Source organism: Cetorhinus maximus, chromosome 24, assembly GCF_964194155.1.
Source record: "Cetorhinus maximus chromosome 24, sCetMax3.hap1.1, whole genome shotgun sequence".
NCBI lineage: Eukaryota > Metazoa > Chordata > Chondrichthyes > Lamniformes > Cetorhinidae > Cetorhinus > Cetorhinus maximus.
Genome location: NC_135902.1, coordinates 40,907,832 through 40,933,744, shown reverse-complemented (window position 1 = coordinate 40,933,744; position 25,913 = coordinate 40,907,832). Strand labels below are relative to the sequence as shown.

Sequence of the window (25,913 nt, the reverse complement as noted above, 5' to 3'; positions counted from 1 at the left end):
AATGAAGTAATTAAGCCTATTGCAAAAGCTGCCCGTCCAACCTTAAGGTTGGCGGGGCAGGCAAAGAGCCCAGGCGGCCTTCGCATTTTTCATGGAACCTCATCCAAGGGCGGGATGAGGTTTCATGAAGGGTTTATAAATTAAATAAATTTTTTCATTAAAGTTCATTGACATGTCCCAACTCATGTGACACTGACACATGAGGGGACATGTCATAAAAAAATTATTTCTTTATTAAAATTTTTGTTACTTAATCTCCCCGAGGCAGCTCTGTGCATAGGGGGCGCTCAGCACTTCCGGGTGCGTGTCACGTAAAATGGCAGTGAGGCCACCTCCGCACAACCCCCCCCCCACCGACAGGGGGGAAAATTCTACCCTTGAATGTTGCTGAAACAGGGGACATGTTGCTGAAGCATTTTGGGTTGCATTCATTAGGGCAAAAGCAAGAATGCCAAATTTCAAACGATCACAACTATTTATACCACAGGAGAAAAGGGATGCTGACTGGTTTCCAAGTTGTCTCTGTTTGGCAGAGGTGTTTCCATGTTGAAAGTAACTGGGACCCATAGGCTTCCCATGCTTCTGGGTAATTCAATAAAGTTGCAAGGCATGAACATATTTCTTATGTTTGCAGAGAACGGATCCCACGTACATCAAAGTATGTCACTTCTAGCAAGTGTAGATGAGCCTCGTTACAAGTGCAACAGATTATCTTAAATTGGTAGTTAGTTACATTTATTAGCACACTCAGGATTGTGCAGCAAGTGCTGTCTGATCACAGAATCAAATCTATCAGTAGATGTTTTGTTTTGGGTTTTGCAAGTGCAGGCTGGTTAAGTACAGCCTATACTCTGCCTATTATGAACAGCTAGAGGAACACGTTTGATTCAATCAGGAAATCGTTGGGATGTATGGCCTACATACCGGCACTGAAATTCATAAACAACATTGTTCAATTGTGTGGTAGGCTGATCATCTTTTTGGACTGACTGCAGCATCTAGTTAGTGGAAAATATCATTCGTGCCGTCACTGCACAGTAGCAGTGTAAAATGGCTGTTGTTCAAATTTTTGAAATATTTTGCCTTTACAAGGTAATTTGAGGTATACTAGGCGCTTGTTTGGGCCAAAAGTGGCAGACTTTGACCCACTTTCAAGTTTGAGCAATACACAGTGAACAATGATCTGATCAGGGTAGCTATTGTCCCACAGGATAGCTTTGATGTGCTCTATTTCTTAATCAAGCTTGCAAGGTGAGCAAATGGCTGGGCCCTGTTTACAAGATTGTTGATAAGGCCAACCTTATAGCACGGAGCAATATAAATCCCAACTTGTATACTGACTAGTAAAGGTAGGCTTGCAGTAGGCAAGCCACAACCAGAGTCGACTTGCCAAGCAATCAGCATCCCTTTTCTCCTGTAGTATAAATTGTTGTGACTTTCTGAAATTTGGCATTCCTGCATTTGTCTTGATGAGTGCAAGAAAAGTTTCGACCACATTCTCTCTCTTTTCAGGATTAATTTCACTTTGATGTACCACTAAAATAACAGCAGCTCTAATGAAATCCTCATGGTTGTGTCAATATTTGAGTGTGGAGGGAGGTGGAGATGCCTTGAGGTAAGTGGACAATTCCATTCAGTTTGGGGTTTGAGTTTTCAATACTTACCTTGGAGATCGACAAATGGCAGTGTCTCGGAGTCAGTATAGTTTTTTTTGAAGGACACACAGGACTGCAATAGGTTGCAGATAGTATATGTCAAGTTGTCTATGTAGTTTCAAAAAAAGACAACAATATTACATGGATTTCAATAAATTGATTTATTCCCACAATATTTTCCCAACAATAGTTGTGTTAGAATTAGTACTCGGCCCTCTTAAACCATTAAGGCATTAACAGTACAGAAATATTATTACATTCCCACAAAGGTGGTTGACTGCAGTAGATACAAGGCAAGCCATAAACTGTTGGCAAATTAGACGTTAAATTTGTTACAGTTCATAATAACCTGTCATCATTGCTTAAGTAAAATGGAAAATGTGATTATTGTCAGTGACCTGATTAGCATATTGGCAAATAAAAACTTTAGTTTGACAAGTTGGTTCGGGTAGTAATCTATAGCAGAAAAGCAAGTTTTAATGCTTGGATTTTGGTACTCTTGGGACAAACAAGCATCTTTGATCCCCTCTCAGGAATGGTAGGAAGCTAATGGCTACTGGAAGGATGAGCAAGTAGGGAAATACAAGAAAGTGTGATTTCACTTCACCCAAGGACCAAACTCAATGTTATCTGTCTACTTCCAAGTTTCAAGTTTAAATAAGTTTTAATAAAGCAGAGTCACGTACCCTGTCACAGCAGGTTTTAAGAAAAAGAGAGGCATGAGAAATGCTCCATCACATTGTCGGAGTTCCTTCATCTATCCCTCTATGGTCAACACAAATTGATTTTTAATAATATGGTATTATGCAGTCAGATCAGTAACACAAGTTGCCATATGGAATGAAAATGTGTGCATTCACCAAATTTGTGGTGTAATGACTAAAATCTCAGCTGTGAAAGATGAGTGACCATTACCTGAATTTTTAAGGTGACAAATTGCAAGGTACTTGGACAAGGCAAGTGAAAACTTTTTTTGTGTATCTTTCCTTAACTCTAACAGCAAGATTCAGAAAATGTAGATTTTCATTGTGATAGGGGCAGATAGGTGGGGTCTTTGTTGGCTCAAAGATGCCATATTTGATGAAGGGAGATTCAAATTGACCCACTCCTCTTTGGCAGATTCCAAAATGCAATGTCAGGTCCACCGAGCTCCAAGGTAGAGTTCAAGACTGACCAACATGTTCACCAATTGATGGGACCTGGAGTGTTAGACCTTATAATGGGGCCTATGGTTCTTCGAACTAGTCTCCATATTAACCTTCCAGATAGTGCTGGAAAACACAGGGTGATTCTAACAGACCAGCAGCAGGAAACTTATCAGTGGTACACAGTGGTAAACTGCTGATTAAATTCCAGCAGAGAACTGATACACATTTGTGGTGGGGTGGGTCCCCAAATTGAATGCTGCTTCATGAGAAGAGATTGTACAATTCATATCAGGCAAAAAGAATCTTGACTTGTGTCTATTTCTCAATAGTTCGGTTTAGAGATTCTTAAGTATGATGATGGATTTAATTATGTGTCAGCTGCCTGGCTGAGAGAAAAAGCATTCAAATTACTATAAATTATGTTTATATAACATGTATTTTAAAAAAATAATAAAATTCACAGCTAATGAAAGAATGGGTTGAATTATTTAATTAACAGGCATTTCCATCCAAAGTATTCTTCACATGGGAATGATTTAGACGTAGACTGAATGAGTTGATTTTCTAAATGTGCGTTCCTGGCAGGAAGATTCCACCATGGAGTGCATGTGTGGGAAAATTGCAGGTGTACTCCCTATGATCTTCCACCCAAATGGACAGAAAATTGTGGGGGTTGTGCCAAGGCGAGGTCCTCTGCCAGGAGCACACATTCGGAAAATTAGCCCTATTATCTAAATAGCTATTCAATTGAAGGAGGTTGTCTAGCATGGTTCAACCTTGTACCTTTCGCACCCACCATCCCTTGGGTTAACAGTGACTGTTTTGGTCTCACAATTCAAACAATAGTAAAAACAATTGGCATACAGTACTTTTATTCTTTTTGCTCTGAGAACTTTTTTCTCTTTTTGTGTCGTTAGTTTACATAAACCCTCACCTATGCCGTGACGGTTACTGTTTAGTGCATGTCTTTTGGTCTGGCACCTGGCCAGGACAGCTATCTGTTTACCTTCATATTCGCCTGGAGGAATAAACCTTCAAGCATGGGTTCTTCTGCTGCATTACATATATAATTACTTAAATTTGCCTGTAATAAAAAGTATTAACTTGCATCCAGGTTACAATATTTCATCACACACGCGCAAACAACAAAGAAGAGCATCAGAAAGTGACACTGCAAGCCAACGATTGCAGGCCAGGAACAATTAAGATCAACACTTTTCACATTTGAGGAGTGAGGGGCAATTCAGTGGAAAACAGAGATTACTTGCACTGCGGAACAGTGATGGAAAAATATTACACACGTGAGTTGGGCTACTGGTCTACGGTTAGAAATAAACTAAATTCCATTGCATCGACCACTGAGAGCGATCCCAACTTGATCACATGGGATTCTAACCAGTGTCTGTGGGGTGGGGGGTTGCATTCTATGATCCTGTCTACTTTGCCCATGAAAATTGCAACCCAGTTCCTTTATACATGAACTTTCGGTACTTTCAACACAACCAGTCAATAAGGTTCATCCTGGACCTATTATCCGACCTGGTCACCAAACTCCTCTTCAGGGTAGAATATTTGATCCTTCACTGAATCCACTATGAGGGGCTCACAGTTATTTATTTCATGGGTCAATATTATTTAATTCTAAATTCATGTATCCGGCCATTTTCTGTTTATCTTATACAACCCTTAAAATGGGAATATCTAAGCCATTGCTCTGTCAATTCACAAGCAAAGTGAGGGCTTTGGCGGGGTACTTGGTTTTAATTGCTAGAATTAAAATGACAAATGCTACTGCCAATAGCATGTCAAAGTCTAGTAATTTGTATGCACTAATAACATGCATTAGCTCCATAGCATTTGAGACACCATCAGTAGTCGTAATGGCTTAGTGGTGTTAGCTAGATCATTTCCCCTTTAAGGATTCTTGCTGCTTTGACTGCTGATGAGGGGGTTCAGGTCAGACTTTCCCACGACTTCAATGGCATCTTTGCAATGCTCAGCTGGCTGAAAAGGTAATCCTCCCTCACCACCAGTTAACGAAGGTGTCGATATACATATTGCACACTGCAGTACTCTTGTAACAGTGCAGAAGAGAACACATGAGGGAGAGCAACTTGCCAATTTTCCATCAATCTCACTTGGCCTCCATTTGGTAGCTTGTCCGACAAGGTGAGGTCAAAACTAATTTTGTAAGAAATAGTGAAAAGAAGTCTGTGTTCGTTCTGCTGCCTTGTGGAATAATGTGTTGGAACATCACCAGACAAACTCTCGGGAAGCCACCCAAGACAAGCTTACACTAAATGATATTAAAGTAGTTTTCCTTCAGGATGGTGGCAGATTTTTAAAAAAAACTAGGAAAGTTTAATTTGTCTTTGCAGTTTTGTGCATTCTTTAATTTCCCCAAACCCTTTACAAATTTACAGGGTGGCGCAGAGGGAACGGGGAAGAGGGAGCTGGCAGAATTTACTTTTTCTCCCTATGCTGTCCAATTAAATGGGGCCATTGGAAATTAACTTGATATTGAATCATGCGAGCTGGGGGTTCCTGCGCTATTTAATACTGCAAACAATGATCAGGTTTTCATGTTAAATTTACTGAATCCAATGTCTGTTTGAAATACTAAACGTGACTCAATTTCTGAACCGGTCTGGGTTTGACAACGATTGGAGCCCACCCTCTCATGGCCACTTCCAGTCCTATTTCCCTTTATTTACCAGGGTCACAGAATAAAGACCAGAAGTTTAAAAAAAGTATTTAAAAACAGGAGCTAATAAAAGTATACTGTGCACACAGAAGCACTGGGATAATCAGAACCAGACTGTAGACTTAAGCAACAAGACAAAAAAAGGAAGTACAGCTTTAAACTTGTATTCCTGGACTGACATGCCAAGTATTACCCAAGGTTTAGGTGCCTTCTGGTCCTCATATACCTCTACTGAGTAGCAATACTATTCCATCTCATTCAAGCACAAATTCGACTGTGTTTAAGGAATGGTGTGGCAAACAGCACCATCAGATCAATTATAGAGGTGCAAATGTGATGAAAACAGTCTCAGGTCATTCCAGATTCTTCCTAATATTGTTCCCACACCCCAAATTGCAGTGGAACAGCAGTTTTATTAGTTTGGCCCATAGCTCTCTGTTCCTACTTATTAATGACTCGAACCAGAAACAAAAAGGTTCATGGATACCTGTTGAGATACCCAGGGACATTTTCATTTGTCTAAATTTTGCTGCAATTATCGTTGCTTCTGAGATCATTAACAACTAAAGAGTCCAGCCCCGGAATCTTGTGCCTTGAGTCATCAAATAAAATTTGAGTTCGCCCATACACTGCTATGAAGACCTTCCACAAAGCAGCATCTTCAAGTCCTGAAAACACTCTGTAGTCAGAGAGTTATTCATGAAAGAATAAATTAATAAAAATTGTTCTCTGGACAAAAACCAAGCTGGATCAAAGTAGGGTGCAGTGCGAGTCCAACAGGTGACATAAAGGTTTTCAGGTTTTAGAATATTGCTCAACTTATAGATATTGAAAACCCTTTGTTCCCTGTTGTAACTGACATCAAACGTTCTTCTTCATCTGGTTTATTTCATTCATATAGTCAGTGACGAATTTAGTGCTGAAACGTCAGTTACTTTGGAAGATTTCACTGCCTGAAATGGGCAGTGTTGTCTTGGTAACGTGTGCCCACAAATGGAGCACCTCATGATGATACTGGTTGCATTTCAATGGTACAAGCTTATTGGTTTCAATATAACCTGTGGTGAAAGCACAAATGTCCTTCAATTTAAAAGAACATGCTGAAAAGTTTCACAATCTACCGAGTAGCTAAAGCGGCTGTCACAAACAACCTGTTTCAGAGACCGAGCCATTCAACGCCAAGGAACCTGTACCTTCCATTTGAAAGAAGATACCCCCATAAGCTCTGCCAGTACAACTTTGGACTCCCAGTTGCGATCGACATTCCCACTGGCTTGTGTCTTCAGGCAGGTAATCTGCATTACAACAGAGTCTTCATCTCAAAGGTATGGTAAAGCAGAGAAGACTAGTGTCCCCCCCAACAGACCCCCCTCCCACCCCCGCTGCAAAGCCCCTCAAAACTAGCTCTCTGTTCAGCCTTGCACTGATAGCACTAAAAGCAATTTTTGTGTTCAATTTCACGTTAGTCAGAACTCAGAGGTGTAGGTGGTGAAACAGACTTTGAAGACTGTTTCACAATCACCTTACAGTGTTCAGTCGGTGATAAACATGAAACCGACTTCAAGAAATATCTATCTGAGGCATTTCAGAGCTAGATTCATAATTTGAGTTTCGCAATTTGAAATCAGAAGTGCCTGTATTTGGAAAAGCTATACCAGGCCTGCCAATAAGAAAGACGATTTTTTTAGTGAGGGATCGAGATAGGAAGCAAGAATGACATGAGCAAAATTAATCAACAAAGGAGCTGCACCACCCAAGCACTTTCTAACCTTAAACCACCAGGAGGGATGGTCAGAGTTAAAGAGTTCAACCATTATAATTTCGCCAAAGTTTGCAACAAGTTTGTTTTTCCCTTTTTTGTTACAATGCCAACAAGGTTGTGTCAGAACAATATCTTCCAATAACCTTTTTATAATTCACCTCATTACAGTAGTTATATATTTACTTCAAAACAAACATGACATTGTGTGCCTAAGTGCTGTTTAAAGTAAGCAACTGGTCAAAAGGACAATGATGTCAAAGCTCTGTAAAAGGGTGTGTGTGTGGCATAAATACAGTTAACCGCTCAAAACACTGGCCCATTGTGTTCAATGGGAAATGTTCAGTACAGCTCTAACTTCTGGCTGATGTGAAGTTGTATTTGAAGTTTACTTTCTTTTGTCTGGGCCTGGGAAAGACTCAGCTGCAACGTTTATTGCCCCCTTCTAAATTCCTGGATATCAGATATTGTTTGATTGTTTTATAACCTGGATGCCAGATATTCTCTGCCCCTGTTTGTTTGCTACCTGACACATTAAAAAGGATCACTCTTTATGTTCGCACTGATCCCACATCATTCTGCTATCAGTCTGATAAGTGTTTGCAAAGGTCATTTACAGCTCACTGCAGTGCCAATTTCTCTTTGGAACCACCCAATGGACACTTATACCAGCTGATGGGGTTCCTACAGTGCCCAATGATGCTGCCATCTCATTGAGTGTGTTCTGGTTCCAAGTTGGCACTCCCTTGGCACCTAGTTGGCTAAAGGTCGCCTTGGCTGCCTCTGATATAAGATAAGCTCTAAACTAGTCATGTTGCAGGTCTGCTTTCTTATCTAGAAATCTTGCATTATTGTTTTTACAACCCAACTTTAGATTTTGCTACTGAGGTAAAGTGCACTGGAATTGCTAGCAATTCACTTCAATGAGAATAAAGCCAGGTATTTATATGGGGGTGATTCAAAAACTTATAGCGGCACCCCTATAAATCTCTTTGCGTCATTTGACATTTTTCTTTTCAGAAAACACTTGGTTGTAAATCCAAAATGACACATTTAAGTAGGCCCCTTAATGCCTGATGACACAGTTGTTGGTGGCAATATCTGGGTACTGTCACTGCAAACAACCCAGAATGTTCCAAATCTTTTAAGATATCACACACTGGCTGGCTGGCTAGATAATGCAGACTGTCGGTAGGCTGGCGTGAATGAGAGTGTTGAATTTATCATCAGAAAAATGGGGATAAAGTGTTTCAGTTACATGCTTTGCTAAAAATATAAATAACAAAATTATCAACAATGAAAATAACTTATTCTTCAAAAGGTCATCATGTCTGCTCTGTTCTTAATACAATGTCCCTTTGACGTCATGGGAAAAGCTTTCCTGTTTTCAGTGACGAACCACAACAATAAGCATCTTTCAACGGGTGATCACTGAAGAACTACATCATTCATTGTGGAATTAATAGAATACAGAGTGGGCAATGGCGGAATATCAAGTTTATTCCACTGCTGAGTTAACGTTGCTGAATGTTTAACTGTGATACCTTTTACTGAGGTAAAAGGGACTGAATCACAAGAAGTTTGCGACCAAAATGAAACCTCATGATAATCAGGTTGTAAGAATTCAAAAATTGGGAAACCCGCAAACCAGGAGCAAGCGTAAAACAATCAGTGACGTTGGGCAGTCATGTGGCAACAATAACCCCAGGCTGGAAGCTGCCTTCCCATTTTGGTGAGTCAGTATCGTTTCTCAACGAGAGCAAGTTATTTGTGGAAACCCCTGAAATTAAAATTTTGTGTGATGATTTGTCACATAGATTTAAAATGAAATTGCAAACTTTTTATCTAAACGGAAAAAAATAAAAACATTGTTCCCAAACCAATTTCTTCAGTTAAAGTAAATCCTGAGATTAGCCAAGGCCAACATCGAGCGACATCATCAAGACGAACCCTGCAATGGAGGTCCAGGATGCCAACTTGCCATTTCCACTGAAAAAGAAAACAATTCTGTCAGTCTGTCTGACAATGCTTCAGCTGTCATCATATTCACAGGCCTTTAGAATGATTCATTAAATTTGAATAATGCTCAGTACTTGCCTTCGCCTGTACTGTGGCGTTACTTAGCCGTCAGCAAATAAGGTGTATCAGACATGTATGCATAACTATAAAACTTGGACTGCTGTTTAAAGTTGCTTTATGTGGGAGCTTCTAAAAGGCAGGAAAGGAAGTAGCGAGGCGAAAAGAATTTGGGAATGTGGGCTGGGGATGGGGCAAAGGAGGCTGAAAACTCGTCCAGCAAGAGAGGAATTCAGGAGCAACAACAACTTATATTTATATACAGCCTTTAATGTAGAGAGACATCCCAAGACGCTTCATTACAAAAGGAAGTATGGCATCAAGCCACATAAGGAGATAGGTCGGATGACCAAAAGCTTAGTCAAAGAGTTAGGTTTTAAGGAGTGTCATAAATTAAGAAAGCGAGATATAGAGGTGGAGAAGTGTAAGGAGGGGTATTCCAGAGCTTGGGCCCCAGGCAATTAAGTCACGGCTGCTAATGGTGGAGAAATTAAAATTGGGGATGCATAACAGGCCATAATTTAAGAAGCCCGGATATCTCAGAGGGTGATGGGGCTTGAGGAGATTATGAAGATAGGGATGGGCGAGGCCATGGAGGGAATTGAAAACAAGTTTGAGAATTTTAAAATTGTGACCGGGAGCCAAACTAGGTCAGTGAACATAGGGGTGAGACAGGAGTGGACTTGTGAGTTAAGACACATGCAGCATGATTTTGGAAGTTTATGGAGGATTACACAGCTGGCCTATGGGCGGAGAATCATAAGTATGGATTAGGAAGTAGGACTGGAGAAAAAAGTAATTGCGAATTGCCAAGATACAAAGTCTGTAAAAATGCAGAATTTTACAGTCCCTCCTGCTGGCAGTATCTTCCAGTCCCCTGAATTCAATGGAGTTTTGAATGGCTCAATGCATGTTCTGGCCCCACTGTGATGGGACCGTAAAAGACTGCCGCATGTGTCCAGATTTTGTTTTTATTATAAAATAATCATGGAAATTGCCAGTAGTAAAAAAAAAACAGGGCAATGTCACTAATATTTTTGAATCTGAATACAGAGCTTGGATTATGGCAGTAAATTTCTCCATAAACCATCTGTGTAAGGCTGGTTCAGGTATTTGATGTTGCAATGGCGACCTCAAGGCTCTGGGGCCTGTATCTGTGCCCTCATTTTAAACAGTCACAGTCTAGTATTTCTTGCATTATTGCTGCAGTATTTCCATTCTTTCATAATTTGGTTCATTTGTTGCACATAATGCAGAGTTGATGCATTACAATCCCTAAGCCCATGTGAACAGGCAAACAGTTAGAGCATTTCACCATTTCACACCTATTTTCGGGCTGTAATGGATTTAGGCCCCATTATGTTTGCTTAAAAATTCCACTGCTCCTTTATTAATTCTGTAACAGCCTGAAGTTTCATTCTTTGAGATATGGCAATATCTGTATGGCTGAACTCACTGGGAAGAACTTTCCCATTGACGAATGGGGGTGGGGCCCGCTCGCCGATGTGTAAAATGACGCACGGTGACATCGGGTGGGCGTCCTGACGTCACCACGCGTCATTTAGATTTTCAGTTCGGCGGACTGTCAAAGGCTTATTAAGGCCTTTTAAAACCTAATTAATTCAATTTAATGAGCTGCCCGTCCAACCTTAAGGTTGGCGGGCAGGCGAAGAGCCCAGGCGGCCTTCGCGTTTCTCATGAAACCTCATCCACGGGCAGGATGAGGTTTCATGAAGTGTTTTAAAATCTAATAAAAATTTATACATTTACTCTTTGACATGTCCCAGCTCATGTGAAAGTGTAACATGAGGGGACATGTTTTAAACGCGTTAAAAACCTTTATTTAAAACTTTAGCACTGAAACAAATCTCCCTGAGGCACCTCCGTGCCTTGGGAAGATCTCTGCGCTCTTTTGCGCGCATGCACGAAAGAGCACAGGGAACCGCTTAGGGAATCCCCCCCGCCTCCCCGGCACAGGGAGCGCTCAGCGCTTCCGGGCGAGCGTCACGTTGGGCAGGCCTTAATTGGCCCAACCACATAAAATGGTGGCGCGGCGCCAATTGGGTTCGTGCCCGCCCCCCACACAACCCCAACGGGGGTAAATTTCTGGCCGCTATGATTGACTAAAAATCTAGCTGTGTTGATAATTTGAGTAACAATGCATGACTGCCTGTTTTCCACCCAGGAACTGAAGACAGGCTGATTGAAGGGAGGAAGAAAGACAAGCCTGTAGGTTGAGTTGCTCAATTTATGAACCATTTAACCTCAATTGTCCAACACAGGCAGACAAGTCCATTATTACTATTCATCGCTTACGGCTACTGTTAGAGCATGACCCGTCTTTCTTTTGGTTCTTTTGCAGCTTTCAGACACTATTTCGCCGGCTCAGTTGGAAAGCGCCCCACTGTCGATAAGACACACCCCAAAGGGTGATTGACATTGCACTCACACGTGGGGGGGCATTTTCATTTGAAAGTATGGTAATGAGCCAATTGAGTAAACATTGCTTGGCGTGCTTCCACAATCGATTATCTTAATGCTGCAGTGGAGGCACAAGCCTCAGACAGCACATGAACAATTTATCCCAGCTCGCAAATCCTGCAGAAGGAATGGAAATCAAGTAGCAGCTTTTCAAAGGAAATTTGCGATTAATCGCGTGGCCCTTAATGCATTGGCACAATATCAGCTCGGCAAACCTCCAGGTGTCCCAGAGGAGCAGGGACTCTATCATCATGTCAATGGTGCCCCATGTGTAAGCGCCTGAACACAGCTCTAATATCAAGAGAAACAGAAAGCAGAGAACAATAAAGGCAGAATTTTTACTGACCTGACCTGGGAGCAGGGTGCCTCTTGATGGGGGGAGATAAGTGACCGTATGGGCTGGTGATGGTGAGGGTTGGCGGGGGGAAGGGGACGGTGGATGGGGGAGATATCGGTGACCTTGGGGGAAGTGGGGAGGAAGGTCATGTGGCGGGGAGAAGTGCCTGATTGTGGAGGCTCTGCAAGAGGATCTGGGGCTAGCTGTGAGGGCACTCACCTTCTGAATCCACCAAGTCCGCCCCTTCATGAAGCTGCCGGGTTACCCAATTCTGGCGAAACCTGGACAACTAGAGTTGAAGGTGAGAGCCTGAATGGCAATGAGGCCCACATCCTCATTATCATATTTAAAGCTGCAACCCACCTTTTGGATTGGGTTGGTTTCCTGTCCGATGTCTGGCAGGAGTTAAAGCTGGAAACGCGGGTTTAGGTCATGAAGCAGATTCTTGAGACTTTAACACCATGTCACCACCCCCGAACTATATGGCCCTGATTTCTCAGGTGAAAATTCAGTCCTAAGAGTCACCCAAGCAGTACTCTACACCTTCTAGTAAAGTGTTCAAGAGTGATCTTAATCCGTGACAGAGGCCTGCAGCTGAGAATAGTTTGCCCAAATGCGCACCTGGCCAGGAAATGGCCTTTCATAAGGCAAAGCTCAGAGGAGAGAAAAGAAGAAAATAGAAGTTTCTAAAAAAAAAATTACACCATTAAACAATTAAGACCCAAGCAGTAATTATGGAGAACTCTGAGAAAGGGCAGAAATAACTTTACATTTTGTATGCACTAAACGAGAATAGCAACCTAAAAGGAACAGATAGTTGGCACTGACCAAAGACGTCCTGCTGATGACAAAAAGGTTAAATATCGTGGCGCTCCTAACGATCGCAACATTTGAAAGGTACAACATTACCTCCGTTCAGCGCAACCTACTCAGCACCTCCACGTATTGTAATGAATAAGACTTGGGAATCATGAGCAGGAGCCGTGTATCCCTCCCTGCCTGTGTCCAATGCCATCACTCTGTTACTTACCTTGCCAGAGCTTAAAAATAAGTTAAACTTAAATAATTCAAATCTCATGTATATTAGAGATATCAACAAGGAATTGGCAGTGAGTTCCAGGCAATAGTTCAAACCTGAAGTTCTGCTAATGCTTATAAAACAATTGAGCTTTGCTTATGATGTGACACAGCAGCAGAACAGCTTTATTACATTTCTGCCTGACTGCCAGATGTTTCTTTTGCCTGCATTCATCGACAAAAGGGCTTTACCTAAAACAGTAATATATTATTTCGTTTTTCACATGCTGACGGACCTCAGAGTCAGACCTCACAGGAGGCAGCCTTTCAATCCATCATGTCTGTGCTGGCTCTTTGTAAGAGCTATCCGATTAGTTCCGCTCTCCCTGTTCTTTCCCCAAAGTTCTGCAATCATTTTTTTTCCTTTGAGTCATTATCCAATTCACTTCTGAAAGTTATTATTGAGTCTGTTTCCATCACCCTTCCAGATAGTGCATTCCTAATCACGACAACTCGCTGTGTGAAAACATTTCTCCTCATCTCATTTCTGGCTCTTCAGCCAATTGTGTTAAATCTATGTGCCTCCTGCCAGTGGAAAGAGCTTCTCCTTATTTACTCGATCAAAATCCTTCATAATTTTGAACACCTCGATCAAATCTCCCTTAAACTTCTCTACTTTTAAGAGAACATTCATAGCTCCTCTAGTTTCCCCATGTTATTGCAGTCCCTCATCGCTGGTGCCATTCTGGTAAATCTCCTCTGCACTCTCTCCAATGCCATGATATCCTTGTATTCAAGATCTGCTGTGTATTCCCAGCATTTTTGGTTATTATTTCAGACCTGTAGTTTTCTTTTCCTTTTTACCTGTGTTATGATCTCAGTAGAAAGCCGCAACATTTTAATTTTTTTAGAATCCAAAAACCCAGGAATTTACTAAAAGAAAGAAGCCACAAGGTTCACAGTTTAAATCAAAGGCATTTTACTGCACAAAAACCAAAGAAAATGAGTACTAATAAATATACTCTATCTTAAATAGTCAGTTACATTAAAGATATTAAAAGTACAATGAACTGTTACTTATACTTTCCTTCCACACTCAAGTTGCTTACACCCCAAATAATTCAAGTCAGAGACTTATCCAAAGTTGGAAGATTAACTACTTTGTCTGAGGACTGTTTCAAAGATTCATATAAGGGCTGAGGTTTTTTGGTCTTCCACTTACATCCTGTGAAGTTGTCCCTTCAAATCTCCTCCAACTGTCCTATGATGGCAGACTCCCCATGCATCTCTAGCATCCTAAGCGTAGCCACCTTGAGTCAGAGCTCTCCTGCTTCTAATATTCTTTAACTTGGAAGTCTTGCAGCTAAAACTCTATCTCTCTTTCCTCAGCTTGGCTATCCCAGAAGTTCAACTCACTCTTGGGAATCCTTGGTTAACAAGAGTTTTTATCTCTTTTAGCCAACACATAAAATTTCAACTGAACTTTGAAAGAGATGTTTACTCTTCTGCAGCCAGTTTGGTCACAAGTGGCTCTGGCTGAACATGGAGCCACACTCACAGTTGACTCACCCCTACAATTAACATGGTTGACCCTGTGCTATTCTATTGGTTATTTCTTGGGCAACCTGGTCACATGATTATTTACTGGAAGCCAGGCGCCTTAACTAGAAATCATATCCTAGAGAAATCTAGAGCTGGATTTTATTGGGGGATGGATGGGCACCGCTCATCCAATTCCCCCCATAAGAAGGAAAGTGGTTCCAAGCCGACTGACCTTAAATAAGGCTACCCGCCAACGATAACATGCTCTGAGCGCCTAAACAAGCTGAGGGTTGGACTTCTGTCCCTCAGTGGGAGGAAGTCCCACTCTTGAGAGCTAGGTTGACCAGCAGCTCTCGGAGTCCTAGCAGTGCCAAAACTCAGCAGTGGGTGCTGCTGGAACTGCAAGCAATTCCCAGGATGAAGACGACATGGTCACTGGAGAGAAGCAAGTCTGGAGTTTTAGATGGGGAGGGATCAGGGAAGTAGGGGGTGGTGAATGGGTGGGGGTGGGTTTTGGAGGCCAGGCAGGGAAGAACAAAGGGGAACGGGGTAACATCTTGGGTGGCGTGCACCGGATACACACAAGGCTCCCCCCCAAATGATATGCCCCTCTTGCTTCCTGCCTTTTCAACAGTTTAAAAAACAGCCTTCCCACTCTCACCCGCCTGTCACTGCCCAGTGTTTTAGGTGGATTTGAGGACCTTAAGTGGGCAATAATTGGCCACTTAAGGCCCTAAATAGGCCTAAGGGTGGACGGGCTATTGAGCACCTTGCCCACCTACCCTTCCCATAGTATGGGAATCGGGTTGGGGGTGAGCAGGAAAGCGCTGGCCTAACACCGTCATATTTTACATGCCCTCGCACGTCCCTGCCGAAAGCATGCCTGGTGGGGAGCTGTAAAATCCAGCCCCTGGTTCTTAAAGCGACCATCACCCCAAGATAAAATATAGTTTCTTTCCCCAAGACCCGTGGACCATCATATCTCTCTATATTTGCCCAGTGACAAAAGTCCTCAGGATAAAAGAGTACCTATACTAGTTAACTTGTAAAGGCAACACACAACACCACATTGTTCTCGGCGGAGGTTATAGAGAATTATTGTTTTATTCAGTGCTCACCTGAGTTGTGCTTCAGGAATAATGTCATCAATGACCACGTAAACCATCGCGCCAGCAGCGAAAGCCAAGGCGTAGGGCAGGACAGGCTCAGCAAGAACTACAGCAAAGGCACCAAATATTCCTGCCACTGGTTCAACCATACCACTTAACTGACCATACCTTAATGACAGGAGAAAATCATCATGAGATTCACTGAAATAAAATACTGAAAGAAATTGAATTAAAGATTAGATATGAAATATGGGCACAACTGGTATTAACTGTATATCAATTGGAGGTTAATTGTATTCAGATGGCAAGCATTAACTGGGCAGCTCAGCAACAGAGTGAAAGTACTTTTTGTTAGTTGGTTGGAGATGCATGATATGCTGTGTGTCTCTGTAAATAAAAGCTTTTCAGTGTAAAAAGACTAGACTCCAGTGTTCTATCCTTCACCGTCTGGCTGTCTTAATTCTAACTATTGGTATAGATTCAAATGCCAGGGAAGGACTGAAAATTCCTGTTTGGATTTTGTATGGACGGGAGGCCTGTCTTATTAAAATTAGAGCAGTGCCAATGTGCTGTAAGTTTTGCTGCCATCCAATATCGTTACATCTCCAAAAATGGTTGAGTGCAGTTGGAAAGTTAGCTCTCAGATCACGGAACCAAGTTACTGTAAAATAGGTCAGTGTGGCCTCTCAGGATTATTAATTATCTTTCTCTTCTAATTTAGTGGCCATTTACTGCTGCTTATCCATCTTGTATCTGTTTTGACATTTTTTCGCCATGTAGTTTGGCGACTGGGAAGGGAGTTGGAGAATGGGGATTCGATCACTCAAGGATGGAGCTTTGATCTCAATGCTCATTCTACCAGTGACATGGGGAGAAAAATTTTGGGAAGCGAATGGTCACGATCCGGAATGCAGATTCAATCGCAGCTTTCAAAAGGGAATTGGATAAGAACCTGAAGGAGCAAAGAATTACAGGGCTACAGGAAAAGGGCGAGGGAGTGGGACTAGCTAAATTGCTCTTTTTCTTCCTTTGTCAGGGAATGTCTTTTGAAACGTGCACGTTCTTTAACTGTTTGTTTAATGTCATGTTGACAGTATCAATAAATGCGGCCTTCTATGTGTGGACACTCAAGATAGCAGACGAAGGGGAAACTTCAGAAAGGCATAAACTTACTCGGGACCGAGAAATGGAAGAAGCAGGAAATGAGGAAGAGGTTTGGAAGGTCGAGGTAATAGGTTTTGAGGAGGGCTTTGAAGAAGGAGACAAAAGACACAAGGCAGAAAGTCTTAGGACAAATATTCCAAAATGCTGGGCTGAAACAGCAGAAGGCCCCACAGCTGAAAGTGGAGAGAAAAGGTGGGATGCAAAGGAAGTCAAAATCAGGAGAGCAGTGGGCATAGGGCAGACTAGTGATGGGAGGGATGAGGGTATAGAGGGATTTGTAGTTAAGAATAAATGTTTTGATTGATACAGAGGGAGATACGAGACCTGTGAAGCTCAGAAAGGGTATTAGGGATAGTGTGGGTTAGGAACAACCATCAAAATCTGCCAATTACCAACAAACAGAAGACAGAAACAGGGATACATTTTACTGGATGGAACATTTCTGAAGAAAAAGGATTTAGTTGTCACCCCTAGGAATACCAGGGGGAAATTCTACCTCCACCTTCACAAACTAAATCTTGCCCCCAATAAAAGCACTGGGATTAAATCAGAGAAAAGTTATTCCAGGTACAAGTGTGTACATGTGCTCGTTGCCCAGACCAGACCTCTCATGTTGTTCAGTATCCACAAGACTGTGAGAAGCCGTGCCTGATAGGAATTATCAGGAAGCTCAGGATCTGCAGATAACACTAAGTATCTGCAGAGAAACCTGCTTTCTGTTTCTGTACAAACCACTCATATGTGACGACATGTTGGTATGTGATCAAAGCAGGCTGTGCTGAAAACAAAATGTTTTATCTCCCAAATAAAGACTGATTTGGTTGGGAAGGAGACAAAAAGTTAACTGCCAATAAGATAAGACAAAAAACAGCCAATCAGGGGGCTTGTGACTTCTTAGTTTCTCGTGGCAATGATCTCTGCTGTGAAGTCTCCCAATGCAATGTATGTAATGTTGCATTGTCATCTTTCATACACTGGCCTGGATCCTTTTACAGTACAGGAGAATGGTAACCCTTTCAGGGAACTTGTATGCCACAGTGAACCTGGAAGAAGGTTTGCCTTTTCTATATTTATTCAGACAATACAAGAACTGATTTTGCAAATATGTGCACCTGATGGGGAGCTTTGCACACTGGCCATACCATACACACCCTCCTGAATCTGGTTCATGCTGCCTCTGGTTGCTTGGCATGTGCAGCTGGAGGACAAGGTAACCAGATAGCGTCCAATTGTAAAATCAATCTTTGTACGCACACCTCCGGCCTTTTGTAAGGTATTCTCCATTTCTGTCAACCTCTCTTTTGGAATGGACCTTTGAGATCCCCTGTCCGCGAAACTGCTCAATCCAAAAGGCAAAGCCTGTCAGAAGCCTGCAGTTGCCTCAAGTAGACCCATTTGGTTCCAAAAATCCCTGAAGTAAATGTCACTTTCTGTGTAATTTTTATTTATATGCTCTGATTACTGGATGTCGGGCAAGCATCCTAATAACTTAGAGACAGTGGAGGGGTCGAGACGGGTGGTGGTGAGGTCGAGCCGGGTGTCATCATTGCACATGTGAATGCTGTGTTTTCAGATGATATCACCAAGGGCAGCATGTAGATGGGAAATAGAAGGCATCAAGGATAGATTCTTGGGGGCATTAGAGGTAAGGGTGGTGCAGGAGTGGGAAGAGAAGTCACTGCAGGTGATTCTCTGGCTATGATTAGTTAGTAAGGATGGAACTGAGTGAGTGTAGCCCCCCAGCTGGATGACGTGGAGAGGTAACTGGCCTCTTAAATGAGACAGGTAAGTATTCTGCCATCATTTGAGCACGTTTTGTAGCAGAGCGCCATCAAGACTTCCATTTAAAATTCACATTCAGATTTTCAAATGGGTTAATTCTGATCTAATATACTTGGTGAAGTACATCAGCTCCAGCTACTTAGCTTTCACTCACCAGAATGCTTTCCACGTCGACACTCCTGCGCCTCGCAATGGCAAACTGACAGCAAGACCTTCTGGGAAATTTTGCAGTCCAATTCCGATTGCTAAGTTCCTATTAACAAGGAATAAAAATGATTTAATTAAATGATGCGCTGGTGACGCCAACTCAATAACCTGAGGTAAAATTTGCACATTTTGCAGTGAGTAATGGGATTCAAAGGAAAACGGTAATCTTTATTCAGCTGCTTCTCCTCTACCAGTCTCTAATGATAAGTGGTCATGAGATGAGATCTTGAATTTCTCCTTGTGCTTTTATTGTTTATGTTAGGAAGCGAAGCACTCACAATCCAGAAATGAGAGAATTATTTGTGTGTTACAAGGTGCTCCTCACTCCAGGAATGAACGCTGTAGTCTATGGAATTTGACTTTGCCTGAAAAATACATTTCCAATTAGCGGCTGTTGCCTGCGTCTAAAAGGAGCAGTCGGCTACTAAGATTCATAAGTAACCCTTGTGAGACAGCTCTCTCAGAGACGCCATCTAGGAAGCAGGGACTTAACATTTTTGTGGCCAGTCGAGGTGTGGCTGACATTTCTGAATTGGAATTCCCAGTGACGAGAGCAATAGGTATGGCTTACTGCCAAATTCATCGTGATCACCTTTTGTGGACAAGTGCTTGAGCTGTTCAGTCTTGGGACAGGTGATTAGCTGCCAATAGCTGGCATTCAAGGCAGGGTTAACTGTACAGTCTTCATTATGTTATTCCAGAATTACTTCAAACAGAATGATGAATATGCAACTTTGGAACTGTGGCATGTAAACAAATCCAATCACATACCTGATACCTCCACTTGTGCTTATCAGCAAAAGTATTTTTCCAGTGTGAAGTTTGCGTGTGCATTATATTTTATACTCTTTCATTGTTATAAACCTATGTGTTGATTTGAGAGATATTACTTCAGAATACCCTTTGAATAAAAGTTGCCGGCCGACATAACCATGAAGCTCAATGATAATCCGATCACAGAATTGTTACAGCGTGGCAGGAGGCCATTTGGCCCATCGTGTCTGCACCGGCTCTCCGAATGAGCAACTCACCTAGTACCTGATCAGGAAACTATCATAAAACACTAACAGCATTGTCGCTCACAATTTGAATTTTCAGGTACATTTCGTGATACACAGGGGATGAATGTACCTGGAACTTCTACTCGTCACAGTTTATCGCTTGCAGAACATTACATTTTAAAAGAATGCCGGGGATCAATTGTGCACCAGACTTGGAGACTGGTCTCATTCAATGCTTTTTGTTGTTTTGATATTCTGCTATCCTATAACCTTTTGAGAACTCAACCCTCCCGACAACATTCTTCCTATTGTTTAATAGCCGCTGAAGTTCATATCCTGTGTCACCTTTCCACACACGTTGAAAGGAAAAACGACGCAAACATTGAGGCGACAGAATATGCTTTAGGAACCATACGGCTCTTGAATAAACCCCCAAAACTGGTAAACTAAAGCAAAAATTAAACTTTTCAAAAACTGATATCAATGCATCAAAGCACAGCAAATGTAGCTCCTGAAGCTGAAATAAATGATGGTCAGAAGTAGTTTAGGGGCAAATATTTGCAGTTTTTCAACATCACGAAGCTGCTTTGTTTAGTTGTAAACAAAATTTTCTATGCATGGATAAAATTGAGTTGCAGTCAAAATACATAGTACTGCTTATAGGAGCTAAAGGCCTAATAAAAGAGGCACTCCACTGTTGCTCTGTATAACATACCTATTTATTACATTATGTATATAACATACCTATATACTACATTATGAATGTAGCAATTAAAAAGCAAAATTAAGCTTCTATTGAAGAGTAGCTGGGTGCCATGGATGGGCATGAGACAGGTATATACTTGTAGGTTTGCACATGCTGTCCTCCCAGTCTCAGCCAGGTTTTGGGAGAGGCGTTTCTTCACGTCACACTTGTTGAAGAGACAACTAGAAGCTGTGATGAGACAAGAGTCGTGTAGTGTAGGTATCCTGGAAGGCTGAGATCAAATGGGGCCCTAAGCCTTCTTCATGCAACTGTGTCTTGTGAAATAAAGAGGAATGAAGGCCATCTTTATACATCTCATAAGCAGTTACGCAGCATGATAGGCAGAATCCTGGAAGCAGGTATATACTTACCCACTAAGTACAAAGGGTGGCAACCAGGGGAAAATAAATGGGAGCATTTTAATATACTGACAAGATGGCCCAGTAATATTCCACCACTGTTGCATGATTCAGTCCATACTCGATGGTCTGTTTGATAAAAGTTGTCTGAACTGTGCCAAATGAAGTTACCCATCAAATCCATTAAAGCATGTGGCCTCTCTGGATAAATAATGGTAAGCTACGACTCAGTGGAAAATTCCATGGCTTTGTTCCAACCCTGCCCCCACCCCCTGTGACAGTGCTGAGTAACATCAACAGTGGGAGGTTATATGTGGGCCCTTTGTCATGAAGCTCATTTATTTTTCCCTTGCTCATCAAGGGGTGTTTTTATAAAGATGTGTCTAGAGCAGACAGAATAATTTCAAATAATTTCTCCCTTCGCCTTGAGTTTTTCCAGAGTCAGGAACTATCATCGCGCCGAAGACTTGGACCATTTCCATTGTTGCTCTTCCCAGCTGGGGGGATGACAGGGGTCTGCTCGGTTAGGGAACGTCAAAATCGACAGAATTTCTGCTTCTGATCGCTACACAGAGTTCTGCCAGAAAGTGGATAGTTGCAGATGGGAAAGCATATGGGATTTTGGTTTGGGTTCATCCTCAATGCAGTTGACCAGTCTCCTGGAAATCATCGCCTAAGCTCACAAACAAGCTTTACTTTAGTATCCTGAGAGGGAGCTGCTGTTGACCTCTCTCTTCCTCTCGCCTTGGGTGAATCACCTAAGGTCTTTGGTTTGTGCCTCCCCACGCTGCCCAAAATGTAGCCGCAAGCCTGTGTCCAACATTCGAGGACTGTCGGCTGCTTCCCAACGAAGTCCACCCTTCGCATGAGGCTCTCGGGTAGTGCAAAAGATCCCATGACGCTACTTCAAAGAACAGCCGGGGCATTCTGCCCGTGTCCTGGTCAAATATTTATGACTAAGCCAAAAACTAAAAATGGTTCAGCAGGTTCCTTGTGGGACTTTGCTGCAAACATATTAGCTGTCGCGTTTTCTACATTATTACTGTCACTACACTTCAAAAATACTTAATTGACTGTAAAGTGCTGAAGGACATCCTGAAATCAGGAAAGGCACCATGTAAATGCAGGTCTTTTCTTTGTACCACATGACAGAAATGGCAATGGAATGGTGGTGGGTGCCGCGCCGGATGGAGGGGGGGGTTGGGCAGGGAATTATCCATCCAGATCTTGGCTTTATAGTTCAAAATACATATCCAATCACCATGCACGCAAGAGCATTAAAACTACTGAGTGGAACCTAAACTGGTGAGGACAGTTATAGGTTTTTGAAAACAAATCATTGGTTCTGACAACATAAGGGCACTCCAAGCAGTCCTTTGTAGCTGAGCTCTTGAGGGCAATAAGTTGCGCATATGGCATGAGCTGCAGATGATTTCAAGTAATGAAAAGCTGCTTTGCTTTGCGTTCTTTGGCTTGCTTTGCCTGCTGGCTCAGCTTCAAGATCCTGCCCCACAATGAAACAGATAAATTGGAGCTAGTCACGGAAAGGCTGCTGCAGCCTGCATGCATTCTTCTTATTGTGTAAGCTGAGCCAACACCTACTGGCACTTTTGATTATCATTCCTGTGCTGCCAAGTTTTTGGACACCAGAACTCTGTACTGTATTAAAAGTAACATGTTTCCATTAGTCTTTGTCCTGTTTCCCAGTGAACTCCCGTGTCTCACATTTCGAGGCACCCGTACGTTTCTCCAGAGCACACATGTACCTCTGCATACATTTCAATAGCTCAGAACTAAAATAAGGATACAACATCTTCTTTGACACACTCAGTTCAAGCTTTGTCAGTTGGCTGAATCAAAGAGGTGACCTATAGCATTTAAAGTAAATTATTCTAATGACTGGTTCTTCTGGGACGTACTTAGGAATGCTGAATTGGGGACTTCCAACACGCTGTCGGGGAGTTTTTTCTTTGAAAGGACTGTGGTAGATTGAGCAGTACAAATTTTTTTTTGTGTGTGTGTGTGTGTGTGTGTGTGTGTGTGTGTGTGTGTGCTTTTCTCAACACAGTCTGTGTGGTCCCATATAAAAAGAGAAGCTGTCCTATTCAACATTTTGTGCTTTAAATTTTACAGTTAGTAGACTTGTCAATATCAATTTAAAACTTATTTTCTGGCAACAGCCTGTTTTAATGTACAGTCCATTCATTACTCTCAGTTTTTGTCTTGCACTAACCACGTTTATTAACAGCTTCACCTGACTGATGAAAGGTAGTTTAACCACCAGAATGGTGTTAAGCTGCCTCAATTGTTAGTGTAACCACAGTAGTCAATAGGCTCTCTCAATGGCTCAATAAATAATGCATCACCAAGTGGTGCACTCAAGCACATCGATCACAAAGGGACCAGGTTCAATGTCTGACCATTTACAGTGTTAACTGATCTTTACTGAGCAAAGGTGGGACTACAACTATTGGACCTGGTATCCTAGATAAGGTAACAATGAAATCAGGCAGAGTTCCCTTGCCTTACTTATAGCCAGTGACCCCTCAGGGAAGTATCGATGTCTGGATAAGGATAGGATCAAGCTGAGCTGGGATGCCCTCCACAACCTGTTAACTGTCCTGGTTCATACATTGAGAATCATTTGAATATAAACACAGACTACACTCAGTTAGCCAAAAATGACAAGAAATAAGTTGCATAGCCCACAGGTTCACGCCTACGATATCACTGTTATGTCCAAATGCACATTGAAATAAAGGACTGAGAGCCCATTGAATCATAAGGTGACAGCATGGACACAGTATATTTAGGCACTATGGGAGGGGAGGGGAGTTGAATTTTAATTGGATTGCCATATTGCTGGTTTAAACTGGCTTTACATTGCAGAACTTTACTTAAATCGCTAGATTCTAATAAATTACCAAATGCACTGACTCAACCTCTGTCAGTATTTCACCAGCTGCTCAGTTATCTCAGATGACCCAGTACAATGCTGCAGAAACAGCAACTAATTGCATAAGTGACATTTAGTATGTTGTACACTCACACTGCCTCAGCTGAGTTGCGATGACTAACAAAGGAAATGAAATCAGGAAACACCTTTTATTTCTCTGTCATTTTGGACGGTGCAGTCTTGTCAACATATGAATATCAAATTGGTCCAGGCGTTGGTTCAGGTAAATTCTCTTTTATTCTGGCCAAGAAGCCCCTTGTGATGCATACTGAGTCAGCAGGTTTGCAATTCTGATCTCCTCAATCAGAATCTTGTCACGTTTCCCGAGTCCAATGCAAAATTGAACAAGAACACTCATTATACTGGCAGGGATTTGGATGCATTGTATTCTCCTCAAACCAGCAGGTGCTTGAATGCACTCTTACCATAACTTAAAAGGGCCTGTATACACGCTTTCCCATAATAGGGTCTCAAATGTGCCCTACCCCATCATTTGCAAGGACATTCGTCAGCTTTCACAGCAGCTAGCTGTTGCTGGCCTGTCTTCTCAGCTCCAGTGAATGATACGTACTGAGAAGGTGAGATTGGCGTACAAAATATTGAAAAATCAGTGTCTGAGTAAAGAACAAAGAACAAAAAGGCTTCTGGGGCAATTTTCATTCGTTTTAGAAGTTTTTGTATTAAATCAGAGAGGGAATTTCTGAATCATTGTGAGATGAATTTGAAAGATCATTATGGTACAGCTATGTTGGAGATTGGGTGCTGCAATGAATTATCGCATTACCCTTTCACCTCTGGAATCCTAGTTTAATTTCAGTCCAACCTAATGAGGTGAAAGTCCCTCTTTGCCAACTATGAAAGCGTCGTTTAACATGAGTTTAGGCATTCTCAAACCCAGCTACAGGCCCACAGAAGAAAAGTGTTGATAATTAAGTTAAAATGAGGCAGTACCCCTACGATCCTTCTGGGGTGACCATTTTTTCAAGGTCACGGGGCTTCATAGTTTGTGAGTGAACCTGACACATTTTCTCAGGCAACAGCTGGAAGAGTGACAGATGCAACTTGACAGTGGGGGTTGTGGTGGAAGTGGTGCGGGGGAGGGAGGGGGGAAGCGGTGACAAGAGAAAGAACCTAGTGGGTTAGCAGCAGACAACTAGCGTATTTTGGATTTAGTATGCTTGTATATAGGATCAAAATCATATAACAAATGTGGCATAACTCAGGTAAAAGCCTTCTTGCCAGATGTTTGCTGGAGGATAATGGTCGATGGATAATTTTGGCATTGGAAAACGGTTTCCAGTGGTGTTCCACAGGGCTCTGTGTTGGGGCCCTTGCTGTTTGTTGTATATATTAATGATTTAGACTTAAATGCGGGAGGCATGATTGGGAAATTTGCAGATGACACAAAAATTAGCTTCGTAGTTGATAGTGAAGAGGATAGCTGTCAACTCCAGAATTATATCAATGATTTAGTTGAATGGGTGGAGGGTGGCAAATGGAATTCAAGATGGAAAAGTGTGAGGTAATGCATTTGGTGAGGGCAAACAAAGCAAGGGAATACTCAATAAACGGGAAGTTACTGAGAGGGGTTGAGGAAGTGAGAAACCTTGGGAGTGTATGTCCACAAGTTCCTGAAGGTGACAGGACAGGTGGATAAGGTGGTAAAGAAAGCATATGGAATGCTTTCCTTTATTGGATGAGGTATTGAATACAAATGCAGGGATATAATGATGGAACTGTATAAAATGCTGGTTAGGCCACAGCTGGAATTCAGTGTACAGTTCTGGTCACCACATTACAGGAAGGACATAATTATTCTGGAGAGAGTGCAGAGGAGATTTACAAGAATGTTGCCAGGGCTTGAAAATTGC

General features: G+C 42.1%; 1 protein-coding gene across 3 annotated transcripts in view; it reads right to left on the bottom strand.

The window, feature by feature from the left end:
* Nucleotides 1-1,797: 1,797 nt before the first annotated feature.
* Nucleotides 1,798-25,913, bottom strand: part of slc39a11 (solute carrier family 39, member 11) — a 644,945-nt gene continuing 620,829 nt past the window's right edge. For all 3 annotated transcript variants that reach the window (XM_078571119.1, XM_078571120.1, XM_078571121.1), the window contains 3 exons: nucleotides 18,929-19,027; nucleotides 15,838-15,996; nucleotides 1,798-9,255 (listed from right to left, as the gene is read on the bottom strand). In XM_078571119.1, the coding sequence (XP_078427245.1) occupies nucleotides 9,177-9,255; nucleotides 15,838-15,996; nucleotides 18,929-19,027 (337 nt within the window). In that variant the 3' untranslated portion in view covers nucleotides 1,798-9,176. The remainder of the gene's footprint in view (nucleotides 9,256-15,837; nucleotides 15,997-18,928; nucleotides 19,028-25,913) is intronic.